The sequence below is a fragment of the Ranitomeya variabilis genome, chromosome 4 (assembly GCF_051348905.1).
Source record: "Ranitomeya variabilis isolate aRanVar5 chromosome 4, aRanVar5.hap1, whole genome shotgun sequence".
Classification (NCBI taxonomy): Eukaryota; Metazoa; Chordata; class Amphibia; order Anura; family Dendrobatidae; genus Ranitomeya; species Ranitomeya variabilis.
This window is the reverse complement of record NC_135235.1, coordinates 562,041,626-562,054,119: the sequence shown is the minus strand read 5'-3', so window position 1 is coordinate 562,054,119 and position 12,494 is coordinate 562,041,626. Positions and strand designations below refer to the sequence as shown.

Sequence of the window (12,494 nt, the reverse complement as noted above, 5' to 3'; positions counted from 1 at the left end):
GGGGCTATGGTACGTCTGATGGCACTGAAGGAGTTCACCTGACCAGGTATCACAGACACCAATGCACTTCACAGTCTGGCCTCCAGGGGGAGCTAAGGGTGCTATGTATTAGGCCACTCCTCACAATCTGGTAAAACTGGGGGTTGGATAGGAAGTTAGGAAGAAGCTGACTGGGAATCGAACAGGCAAGATCCTGTGGCAGAGGGTGTTGCAGGGAGAGACTCAGGGGTGTCCTTGTCAGGAGTGGGATCCTGGCGGAGGCCTAGCGAACAGAGAGAACGTTACGGGACCGCACCTGCACCTGATCGCGGCGGTACCCAAGAAAGGACAAGAAGCGAGGTTTATTGTGCTGAGTGAGAAACGAGATCAACGCAACAAGGAGAAACACCAGTAGGAGTCGTGCTGTAAGACGAGGCAACATCCTACTGAGGCGCGCAACCGGTGGCCGGAACGCCGAGGAAGTATAGAGCTCCAGGCCTTACTTCAAACCTACGGCAGGACAGTCAGTTATAGGCGGGCTGTCTCACCTAAATCACCTAAGAAGACATAGGGGGCAACATTTGGAGAGGGGCGACTCTAGGGTCCCGGAAGACCTCCGAGTCTACCCATCATACGGGTGCGTCCTAGCCATATCATCTGGGGGACGATGCAGAACATCATAATCGAGTTGTGAGGGAACTTCAGAAACAGACACAACAGTTGTGGGGACTATCCCGTAAGCACAGCAGGGGAGGACCACAACAAACAAGCGCTAGAAGGTAGGCACAGATTTCCACCTGCAAAGGGAACTCTGGAGGTGCCATCGGACCGGCCGGACTCTCACCGCCCGGTTAACCGTATTTCGGACTGAGGATCCTGAGCCTTCAGTAAAGAGGTAAATAGACTACAACCTGGTGTCCTCGCTTATTCACCGCGACCTGCACCACACCACAACATCATCACTCTCCACCTTCATTGGACGCCCCTCAGCAGGGTCACGGGCCGGGTCTAGCCACCGTGACAACCCCAGAACTGAGACAGGGAGGCCCGGAACTGGGTACCCCTCGGCCCTGCGGCAGTGGGGGCGCTCCATGAGCATGCTTTTATAGCACTGACTTGCGGTACGCGTTTCTTTAATCCACAACATGTCAATTTCTCTTGAGGTAAATTTGCATTATGTTTGTAGATTTTCCCCGTAGACTTGAATGAGACAAGGAAAATTCATAGGTAAATGGAAATAGTCCACAAATGGAAACATGAAAAACACAAAAAGAGAACAATAAAAACAAGGCACTGTCCCTCGTTTAACAATTTATAAAAAAAAAAAGTAACCTTGCATGTCCAACGTAGTCCAGCGATTCCCACGACGTTCCCCGAATTCGGCTCCAGTGACTGTAAATAGCAGAAACGCTATTTACAGTCTCACAGGGTCTCACAGAATGCAATGTGAGCCAGCAACTCTGATGAGCGGTGACTTCAGTACCCGGCGACAGTGAAGTGTCACTGCTATTTACAGTCGCCGGGGCCGGATTCGGAGAGAGATGAACAGTGTCTTGTTTTTATCTCTCTCTTTTTATGTTTGTCAAGTTTCCATTTGTTGACTACGTTGGATATAAATAAGTGAACCAGGGGAAATGTGGAAAGTTTAATTTTTTTTATTACTGAGTTAGCATTACTAACACCAGGGCTTGATGCCAGCTTTCATCTACCCCAATCACAGCTGAAATCTACCCCAACTACAATTACTCCATTCACCAGTGCACCAGGGCAATCGGGAAGAGCCAAGGCAAATGTGATGCACCACTGCTGGGGAGGCTGCGGGCTGGTAGTTTTAGGCTGATTGGGCCCTGATAAAATAAAAAAACACCAGAAAAAGGCAGAGATGCTTACCTATCCAGGCCTCCAAACAAATGCACTATCAGGGTGCAGTGGACCCGATTAAAGATGGCAACAACATAAGTGCAGCAATACCGATGAAACAAACACTCTCAACCTACCAATTCATGGAGGGGGAGGTTGCTTGGTATATTAGTGCACAAAAGATAATAATCTGTATGCAGCAAAGAATAGTAATAACGGTCCTAGGAGCGCTGGAAATGAGACCAAAACAAGGATTTTAGTGTTGAACCACAACGCGTTTCAATGGTTAAACCATCTTCATCTTCCACCTGATGAAGACGGTTTAACCGTTGAAACGTGTTGTGGTTCAACACTAAAATCCTTGTTTTGGTCTCATTTCCAGGACCGTTATTACTATTCTTTACTGCATTTTGTATCCTCCTAGAAGGTTAAAGGCTGGAGCTGCGGTGGACCCTTTGCTTTTAATTTTAACTGTGACCCTCACAGCGCTCCCTAGTGACCGCTTTCTTTTCCCTTGAATTTCAATAATCTGTATGCGGCATTATTCACATCCGGTGATGTAGAGCATCTGGCTTACATCCTATTAATGACGCCCATACTCTTAGCTCAGGCGGGCTGCCCAGTGCTACCAAAATGCATCCTGTGTGAACAGATTCCACAGTTTACATAGCCATCTGGACCCAACTGCACCCTGAAAAATAAACAAATAAAGTGCAAAAAACACATATTAATATATGTGAGGTATTAGTTGATATTATGGCCAAAATATGGAAGCTCGCAATCCATGTCAAGGGTCCCTACATTTGTGAGTCCTATCACTAAACATCAAAACAGAGCTCACCAAAACGAAAAGAGGACTTCAAAATCCTCCAAAAATTTTTTCAAAAAACACCAGAAAAATGGCAGAGATAGTTACCTGCCCAGGCCTCCAAACAAATGCACTATCGGGGTGCAGTGGACCCGATTAACCCCTTCATGACCCAGCCTATTTTGACCTTAATGACCTGGCCGTTTTTTGCAATTCTGACCAGTGTCCCTTTATGAGGTAATAACTCAGGAACGCTTCAACGGATCCTAGCGGTTTTGAGATAGCTTTTTCGTGACATATTGAGCTTCATGTTAGTGGTAAATTTAGGTCGATAATTTTTGCGTTTATTTGTGAAAAAAATGGAAATTTGGCGAAAATTGTGAAAATTTCGCAATTTTCAAATTTTGAATTTTTATTCTATTAAACGAGAGAGTTATGTGACACAAAACAGTTAATAAATAACATTACCCACATGTCTACTTTACATCAGCACAATTTTGGAAACAAAATTTTTTTTTGCTAGGAAGTTATAAGGGTTAAAATTTGACCAGCGATTTCTCATTTTTACAACAAAATTTACAAAACCATTTTTTTAGGGACCACCTCACATTTGAAGTCAGTTTGAGGGGTCTATATGGCTGAACATACCCAAAAGTGACACCATTCTAAAAACTGCACCCCTCAAGGTACTCAAAACCACATTCAAGAAGTTTATTAACCCTTCAGGTGCTTCACAGCAGCAGAAGCAACATGGAAGGAAAAAATGAACATTTAACTTTTTAGTTACAAAAATGATCTTTTAGCAACAATTTTTTTATTTTCCCAAGGGTAAAAAGAGAAACTGGACCCCAAAAGTTATTGTACAATTTGTCCTGAGTACGCCGATACCTCATATGTGGGGGGAACCACTGTTTGGGCACACGACAGGGCTCGGAAGGGAAAGCGCGCCATTTGACTTTTTCAATGAAAAATTGGCTCCAATCTTTAGCGGACACCATGTCGCGTTTGGAGAGCTCCTGTGTGCCTAAATATTGGAGCTCCCCCACAAGTCACCCCATTTTGGAAACTAGACCCCCCAAGGAACTTATCTAGATGCATAGTGAGCACTTTGAACCCCCAAGTGCTTCACAAATTGATCCGTAAAAATGAAAAAGTACTTTTTTTTCACAAAAAATTTCTTTTAGCCTCAATTTGTTCATTTCCACATGGGCAACAGGATAAAATGGATCCTAAAATGTGTTGGGCAATTTCTCCTGAGTACACCAATGCCACATATGTGGTTACAAACCACTGTTTGGGCACACGGCAGGGCTCGGAAGGGAAGGAGCTCCATTTAACTTTTGAATGAAAAATTAGCTCCAATCGTTAGCGGACACCATGTCACGTTTGGAGAGCCCCTGTGTGCCTAAACATTGGAGCTCCCCCACATGTGACCCCATTTTGGAAACTAGACCCCCCAAGGAACTTATCTAGATGCATAGTGAGCACTTTGAACCCCAAGGTGCTTCACAAATTGATCCGTAAAAATGAAAAAGTACTTTTTTTTCACAAAAAATTTCTTTTAGCCTCAATTTGTTCATTTCCACATGGGCAGCAGGATAAAATGGATCCTAAAATTTATTGGGCCATTTCTCCTGAGTACACTGATACCTCACATGTGGGGGTAAACCACTGTTTGGGCACACGGCAGGGCTCAGAAGGGAAGGAGCGCCATTTTACTTTTTGAATGAAAAATTAGCTCCAATCGTTAGCGGACACCATGTCGCGTTAGGAGAGACCCCGTGTGCCTAAACATTGGAGCTCCCCCACATGTGACCCCATTTTGGAAACTAGACCTTCCATGGAACTAATCTAGATGTGCGGTGACCACTTTAAACCCCCAAGTGCTTCACATAAGTTTATAACGCAGAGCCGTGAAAATAAAAAATCTTTTTTATTTCCTCAAAAATTATTTTTTAGCTCGCAATTTTTTATTTTCACAAGAGTAACAGGAGAAATTGGACCCCAAAAGTTGTTGTCCAGTATGTCCTGAGTACGCTGATACCCCATATGTGGGGGGGAACCACTGTTTTGGCACACGTCAGGGCTCGGAAGGAAAGTAGTGACGTTTTGGAATGCAGACTTTGATGGAATGGTCTGCGGGCATCACGTTATGTTTGCAGAGCCCCTGATGTGCCTAAACAGTAGAAACCCCCCACAAGTGACCCCATTTTGGAAACTAGACCCCCCAAGGAACTTATCTAGATATGTGGTGAGCACTTTGAACCCCCAAGTGCTTTACAGAAGTTTACAACGCAGAGCCGTGAAAATAAAAAATCATTTTTCTTTCCTCAAAAATGATGTTTTAGCAAGCAACTTTTTATTTTCACAAGGGTAAAAGAAGAAATTGGACCCCAATGGTTGTTGTCCAGTTTGTCCCGAGTATGCTGGTACCCCATATGTGGGGGTAAACCACTGTTTTGGCCCACATCGGGGCTCGGAAGGGAAGTAGTGACGTTTTGGAATGCAGACTTTGATGGAATGGTCTGCAGGCGTCACGTTGCATTTTCAGAGCCCCTGATGTGCCTAAACAGTAGAAACCCCCCACAAGTGACCCTATTTTGGAAACTAGACCCCCAAAGGAACTTATCTAGATATGTGGTGAGCACTTTGAACCCCCAAGTGCTTCACAGAAGTTTACAACGCACAGCCGTGAAAATAAAAAATAATTTTTCTTTCCTCAAAAATGATGTTTTAGCAAGCAATTTTTTATTTTCACAAGGGTAACAGGAGAAATTGGACCCCAATAATTGTTGCCCAGTTTGTCCCGAGTATGCTGGTACCCCATATGTGGGGGTAAACCACTGTTTGGGCACACGTCGGGGCTCGGAAGCGAGGGAGCACCATTTGACTTTTTGAACGCAAGATTGGCTGGAATCAAAGGTGGCGCCATGTTGCGTTTGGAGACCCCTGATGTGCCTAAACAGTGGAAACCCCTCAATTATAACTCCAACACTAACCCCAACACACCCCTAACCCTAATCCCAACTCTAGCCATAACCCTAACCCCAACACACCCCTAACCACAACCCTAACCCCAACACACCCCTAACCCTAATCCCAACCCTAATCCTAACCCTAACCACAACCCTAACCCCAACACACCCATAACCATAACCCTAACCACAAGCCTAATCTTAACCCTATTTTCAACCCTAGCCCTAATTCCAACCCTAACTCTAATTTCAACCCTAACCCTAAGGCTATGTGCCCACGTTGCGGATTCATGTGAGATTTTTCCGCACCATTTTTGAAAAATCCGCAGGTAAAAGGCAATGTGTTTTACCTGCGGATTTACAGCGGATTTCCAGTGTTTTTTGTGCGGATTTCACCTGCGGATTCCTATTGAGGAACAGGTGTAAAACGCTGCATAATCCGCACAAAGAATTGACATGCTGCGGAAAATACAACGCAGCATTCCCGCCCTGTATTTTCCGCACCATGGGCACAGCGGATTTGGTTTTCCATAGGTTTACATGGAACTGTAAACCTGATGGAACACTGCTACGAATCCGCAGCGGCCAATCCACTGCGGATACGCAGCCAAATCCGCACCGTGCACACATAGCCTAATTCTAAGGCTATGTGCACACGCTGCAGAAAATGCTGCGGATCTGCAGTGTTTCCGCAGCTGCGGGTGCGCAGCAGTTTCCCATGAGTTTATAGTTCAATGTAAACCTATGGGAAACAAAAAACGCTGTGCCCATGCTGTGGAAAAAAATGCGCGGAAATGCAGCAGTTTACATTCTGCAGCATGTCACTTCTTTCTGTGGATTCCGCAGCGGTTTTACACCTGCTCCAATAGAAAACCGCAGTTGTAAAACCGCAGTGAAATCCGCAGAAAAACCACAGTGAATCCGCGATAAATCCGCAGCGGTTTTGCACTGTGGACCAAATCCGCAGAGGACCAGAATACGTGTGCACATACCCTAACCCTAGTTCTAACCCTAACCCTAACCCTAGTTCTAACCCTAACCCTAACCCTAGTTCTAACCCTAACTCTAACCCTAACCCTAGTCCTAACCCTAACCCTAGTTCTAACCCTAACCCTAACCCTAACTCTAGTTCTAACTTTAGTGGGGGGAAAAATAAAAAAAATATATTTTCTTTATTTTATTGTTGTCCCTACCTATGGGGGTGATAAAGGGGGGGGTTCATTTACTATTTTTTTTATTTTGATCACTGTGATAGGTTTTATCACAGTGATCAAAATGTACTTTGAACGAATCTGCCATGCGCCCGCCATTTTGGAAGATGGCGGCGCCCAGGGAGAAGACGGATGGACAACGGGAGTCTCGGTAAGTATGAAGGGGGGAGATCGGAGCACGGGGGGGGGGGATCGGAGCACGGGGGTGGATCGCAGCATGGGGGGAGCAGACAGGAGGACAGGGGAGCAGACAGGAGGACGGAGGGGAGCGGACCACCAAACGGAGGACTGGGGAGTAGATCGGGGGCGGGGGGGGGGGGGCAGACCAGTATTTCCAGCCATGGCCGATGATATTGCAGCATCGGCCATGGCTGGATTGTAATATTTCACCATTTTCATAGGTGAAATATTACAAATTGCTCTGATTGGCTGTTGCACTTTCAACAGCCAATCAGAGCGATCGTAGCCACGGGGAGGTGAAGCCACCCCCCCTGGGCTAAAGTACCACTCCCCCTGTCCCTGCAGATCAGGTGAAATTAGAGTTAACCCTTTCACCCGATCTGCAGGGACGCGATCATTCTGTGACACAGCATATGCGTCACAGGTCGGATTGGCACCGACTTTCATGACGCCTACGCTGTGTCACAGGTTGGGAAGGGGTTAAAGATGGCAACAACACAGGTGCAGCAATACCAATGAAACAAACACTCTCAAACTACCAATTCATGGAGGGGGAGGTTGCTTGGTATATTAGTGAACAAAAGATAATAATCTGTATGTGGTGTTATTCACATACAGGTGATGCAGGGCACCTGGCTTACAGCCTATTAATGACGCCTATTAATGATGAAGTGTGCAGACTGAGGGCGGTTTCAGGAGCTAAGCCAAGGTTAGTGGTCACGGTGTCTTCACCATCAGAAGTAATCCGGGGAACAGGGTGAGCTAGGGCGCCCCTAGCGTTAGGGACAGGGAAGGAGCCCCTGGTTTCAGGACACCCGACAACAGTCTTGACACTTACATTACTGACAAATTCTCCAGAGTGAGAAACTGAAAAGATCGACAAATATGAACCCTGTGCACCTGCATGGGGACGCTGTGGGCAATGGGGCTTATTCACACCTTAAAATAAAGCTAAAGGGCCATTTACACAGGAAGATAATCAGTAATTAGCATTCCTGGGAAAGCTTGTTTCCTGATTATTGGCCTTTCTAAATAGTCTGCAAATCATCCAGCTAACGACATTTTGAAGGTTATTTAAAGATCATCATTCTTGGCAGCACAATGTGCTGCTGAGGACAATGATATTCTACAGTATTTTCATAAAATGATTGTATTGATGATTGTTCTTAGGGAGAATTAGGTCAAATCGATTTTACAGGATACAGTCCAAACGGCAATGTTAGTAATCTGAAGCCATGGGACAGGAGCCCTAGAAACTACTATCTACCTCCTGGCATCTTCAGCTCTTCTTTTGATTAGCCATTCTGGCATAACATCATTTGTACATCACACTGCAACTATGACGTTGTACCTGTCCGGCAGCTCAGAAGAAGACCCGCATATTCTGGGAGTGATAATGCAGTTCTCATGACTTCTGTCCTTCCATCCACAGACTGCTCACATGGCTGATGGAAAGGAGCCTACTAAACGAGTCACATCACCCCTATACTGTGTGTATGGAAATGTGATGGTCGCCCGGGTTTAAAGAGGCTATTAAATATCCGCCAATTGGTTTGCACGTAGCTGATACTGTAGGAAATGTACTCTGCTTCCCACTGCCTATGAGAATATATGCAGCTGAGTGCAATTTCATTATTCATTTCTATAACCCAAAATTGCTGGTTGATTGGCCACCAGTAATATATTTATGATTTGGTTACAAGGCGGCATGTGTCATGTGACAATTATATTGTGTGCCTCATTGATAGAATACAATGAATTCTTATGGTGAAACTTTGCAATTTTAAAATAACACAAATGCGACATAGAGACCCAAATGTTTTCAAATGTGCTGGATTTTCTTTTTTCTTTATTGCAGGAAAAGGAGACAACACAAAGTTATATTTGTAATACTGGGCGTTTTATTACTTCCTTATTTTCTGTACTTATAAATTTGAGGTTCTTAGTGCACATTTTGGTTGCATCAAATTGTGCAAGCCCATCTGCCAATGACAAGGCGACCTCATCAGATGGGGCCCTACACTAACAGACTATCCTTTTTATTGTGTTTAATACTACTTCATTACTGTTACATTATTATTATTGCTATTATTACTCTTGTACTATGGGATCCCTAGAATTAAAGCTGTTGATCCAGAAGGCGGCAAAAACCCCTCGACACATTCAGCCAATTTGTGTCAAGGAGTAAAATTCCTTCTTGACCCCAAGAAAAAGCGATCAGTCCTAAAACCCTGGATCAAACCTGCTGATGCCTAATAATGTACTATGATATTATTATATTATTTCTAATAATGCTATACTATGTAATTTATATAGCTATTTTATTACTACTACTATTTAAAAAAATATTTATTTCTATTTTTTTAACTTAGTGTTACTAATATTATGATTATTGTTACTAATGTTTCTATTATTTCTCTGTTTACTATTAATTAGATTTCTATTCCTAATGCTATTGATCCAGAAGAAGGCAAAAAAACCCTAGACACTTTCGGCCAATTCATGTCACAGGGGAAAAATTCCTTCTTGACCCCGGGAAAAGGCAATCAGTCCTAGAACCCTGGATCAAATCCCTAAAACCTATTAAAAGTTATTATTATTAATATTTCATTTATATTATAGTATAATGTTATTATTACTTTACTAGAGAAATTATTACTGTTTTATGATCACTAATATTACACTTTATACTATATTATATTACTATTCCACTAGTGCTAATTCTACTATAATCTTACTAATACCTAAGTCCTTATTCCTAAAGGTGTTGATCCAGAAGAAGGCGAAAACCCCTGGACACATTCAGCCAATTGGTGTCTCGGGGGAAAATTCCTTCTTGACCCCGGGAAAAGGCGATCGGTCCTAGAACCCTGGATCCAACCTGTTATTTATATGTTCCTATCATTTTTATACAATTAATATTATAGTTACTGCTCTTATTAGAATATTATACACTATACTATTATTTCTAATATTATGAAAGTCTTTATTATGTTTTTACTACATTTTTTATATTTTAATCTAACAATTACTATTTTATATCTATTCTTTTTATTAGTATTAGATTTGAAGCTGTTGATGTTACTCAGCTTCAGACGTCCATCAGCGTCTCATTGGTTTGAGGAGGATGGTCCAGATGATATTCCTCCTTCCTCTGAGGTTGGTGTTGACATAATGGAGGATGGACCGCTGGCGGATCTTCTGTCTTCGTGCCGGCTGCTTCTGAACTCTTCTTGACAAGTTGCTGTTTGTCTGCACCACTTCTTTTTTCACTTCTGATGTCTTCTCATCTTCTTCTTCCTCTTCCTCTTTGGTGTCTTCTGCCTCATCTTCGTCAAACTCTTTTAACTCCCGATATTTCATTGCATCCTTGGGCATCTCCATCTCCTCTTCTTCTGGCTCCTCTGGTGTCATTGATGTCGGCTCAGGTTTTTCTTCATCCAGAGGAAATGGCAGATATTTCTTCTGAGCTTCTCGGTTGGTCGGCATGAGGCGCTAAGGAAATAAAAGATTCAGTCAGTTGTCTAATGAGATGTTCCTTTACATGTATGGACAGAACATGGACGACATAATATGCGGTATGATCACTGACCTCCATATTGAAGATTGGTGACGGTAGGAATCTGGTGCAGTAGATCAGAAGTTGTTGTTCTCGCTCCTCCTTTGTGCTGGGATAAGCTGGAAAGAAAACACGAGCAGATAAGGGATCAATCACACAATATCCAGAAGCTTCAAATCATTAAAATGACAGGAAAATCCCTTTAACCAAACATCAATGTGACCTGATAGATTCTGAATGATTCTGGGCATAGAAGAGCATACGATCAAATGAAAACGATTTTCTGACTTTCTGCTCAATCTACATTGTGCTGCAATTCTGTGCTGGAATAACAGATGTTCTGGATTATGAAATGCTGGATTAAAGGAATGGCACAATATTTTCAGAATCAGTGGGAAATGCTTTTATTTATAAAATAATCTCACAAGAGAAGTATCCAGGTCCGAACACACATTCCTGGCGGAGGTAGAAGTCCTAAAGAAAACAGAATCCGGTCAGTGTCCAATTATCACTCCTCGGGGTGGAGAACAGGACAAGGGGTCCGGTTATAATGAAGCTGCTGACCCCCAGAGATCCGCGGCTCAATGCCATCCTGTATATATCTTCTGTAGTAGCCATAGAAAAATCTGTGAATCCAAAAAAGATTTAGTTACAGATCTGATAAAGACACAAACACTGCAGCTTTCCCCACATATTCATAGTGAACGTCCCCCCGGTATCGGACCCCATTACACTCATACATTACTGGTGCTTGTACAGTCTCCTGATAGCAGAGGCCCCGGTACAGGTAACGCCACATACAACACATGGTGCACTGGATTGTACTGGCGCCCTGTAAATAAAGGTACATGGCATACAGGTATTTCTGTGCTCTTCATGCCCATAAGTACAGGTACGTCCTCAACAATGACAGCTAAGAAGGCCTCATTACCAGCGCATAAAGCCGGACCCCCGTTAACAGTGCAAGAAAACTAAACCCATTGATATTAGTGGCAGAAAATGTCCCTCAATAAATAATACTGGCAGCAGAGCATCCTGTGTAACCTAGAGATAAACTTCTGCTTTCCTGCAGCCACTAGGGGGAGTACAGTGCACCAGTACATATAATATTGGGATAACTCCCCCTAGTGGCGGGTGACAACTGCCGTAGTGGCAGATTTCTCCTACTCTAAGTTTAGGTGAAATGATAAAATCATCAGCGGATTCCAGATAACAAGAATGAAGCTTCAGGGAGATGAGATAAATCAGTGTCAGTTACAGCAGATGATGGGATGGGATCACTCACCGACATCCATCTTCACCGCTCACTGTCCTGTAACAGACTGAGGATCACTGACAGTTTGCTTTCTTTTCAAATTCAAATGCAGCGATCCTATTGGCTGCTGACTAGTGTTATGGAACACACAGAAATTAAATTTATTAATATGAAGCTGTGGAGATAATCTGGGGGGCACAGCTTTACTTTTTCATGCAGAGGGATTGAAATTTCATGAAATATCACATGAGAACATTAGGGGCCTGATTCATTAAAGGGAATGTGCAGTAAAAAAAAAAATTTTTCAACAATTGAAAAAATGTAAACTGTTAATATTTTAATTTAAAAGAATATATCATTTGTTTTTAATGGAGTAAAATAAATAAAATAATTTAAAAAGTTTTTGTATGTTCCATTACCACTTTTAAACACTAGGGGAGAAGCTGCTGAAATTTGCTATCAAAACCTAATGTACTGCTAGCTGACATTACGACTGCAGTAAAAGTGGGTGGGATCAGCTCACATGTCTGTGATGTCACTCATCTCCTCCCCTTCTGGGTGCTTGCAGAAGGATAAGGAAGGATGGCATTTGGGATTACAGTGGAGCCATTTTTTTGGTGACTGCAAAGTGATACTGACATGTTGACAGTGTCACCGAGGACGGCTG

General features: G+C 43.2%; 1 protein-coding gene across 1 annotated transcript; it reads right to left on the bottom strand.

Annotated features, from left to right (window-relative positions):
• Positions 1-10,079: 10,079 nt before the first annotated feature.
• On the bottom strand, positions 10,080-11,934 carry LOC143769164 (uncharacterized). The gene is made up of 5 exons (XM_077257739.1): positions 11,858-11,934; positions 11,137-11,198; positions 10,998-11,046; positions 10,606-10,691; positions 10,080-10,508 (listed from the first exon to the last, which is right to left on the bottom strand). Exons 1-5 carry the CDS (start codon positions 11,865-11,867, stop codon positions 10,116-10,118), a joined length of 600 nt encoding a protein of 199 aa, XP_077113854.1. The 5' UTR covers positions 11,868-11,934; the 3' UTR covers positions 10,080-10,115.
• Between the last annotated feature and the right edge of the window lie 560 nt (positions 11,935-12,494).

What these genes read in the sequence shown, in the direction of transcription:
- LOC143769164 (XM_077257739.1), bottom strand. An exon ending in TGAGCCGCGGATCTCTGGGG is followed by an intron (nt 11,047 to 11,136) that starts GTCAGCAGCTTC and finishes TGTTTTCTTTAG; the next exon opens with GACTTCTACCTCCGCCAGGA. An exon ending in CACCAATCTTCAATATGGAG is followed by an intron (nt 10,509 to 10,605) that starts GTCAGTGATCAT and finishes TTATTTCCTTAG; the next exon opens with CGCCTCATGCCGACCAACCG.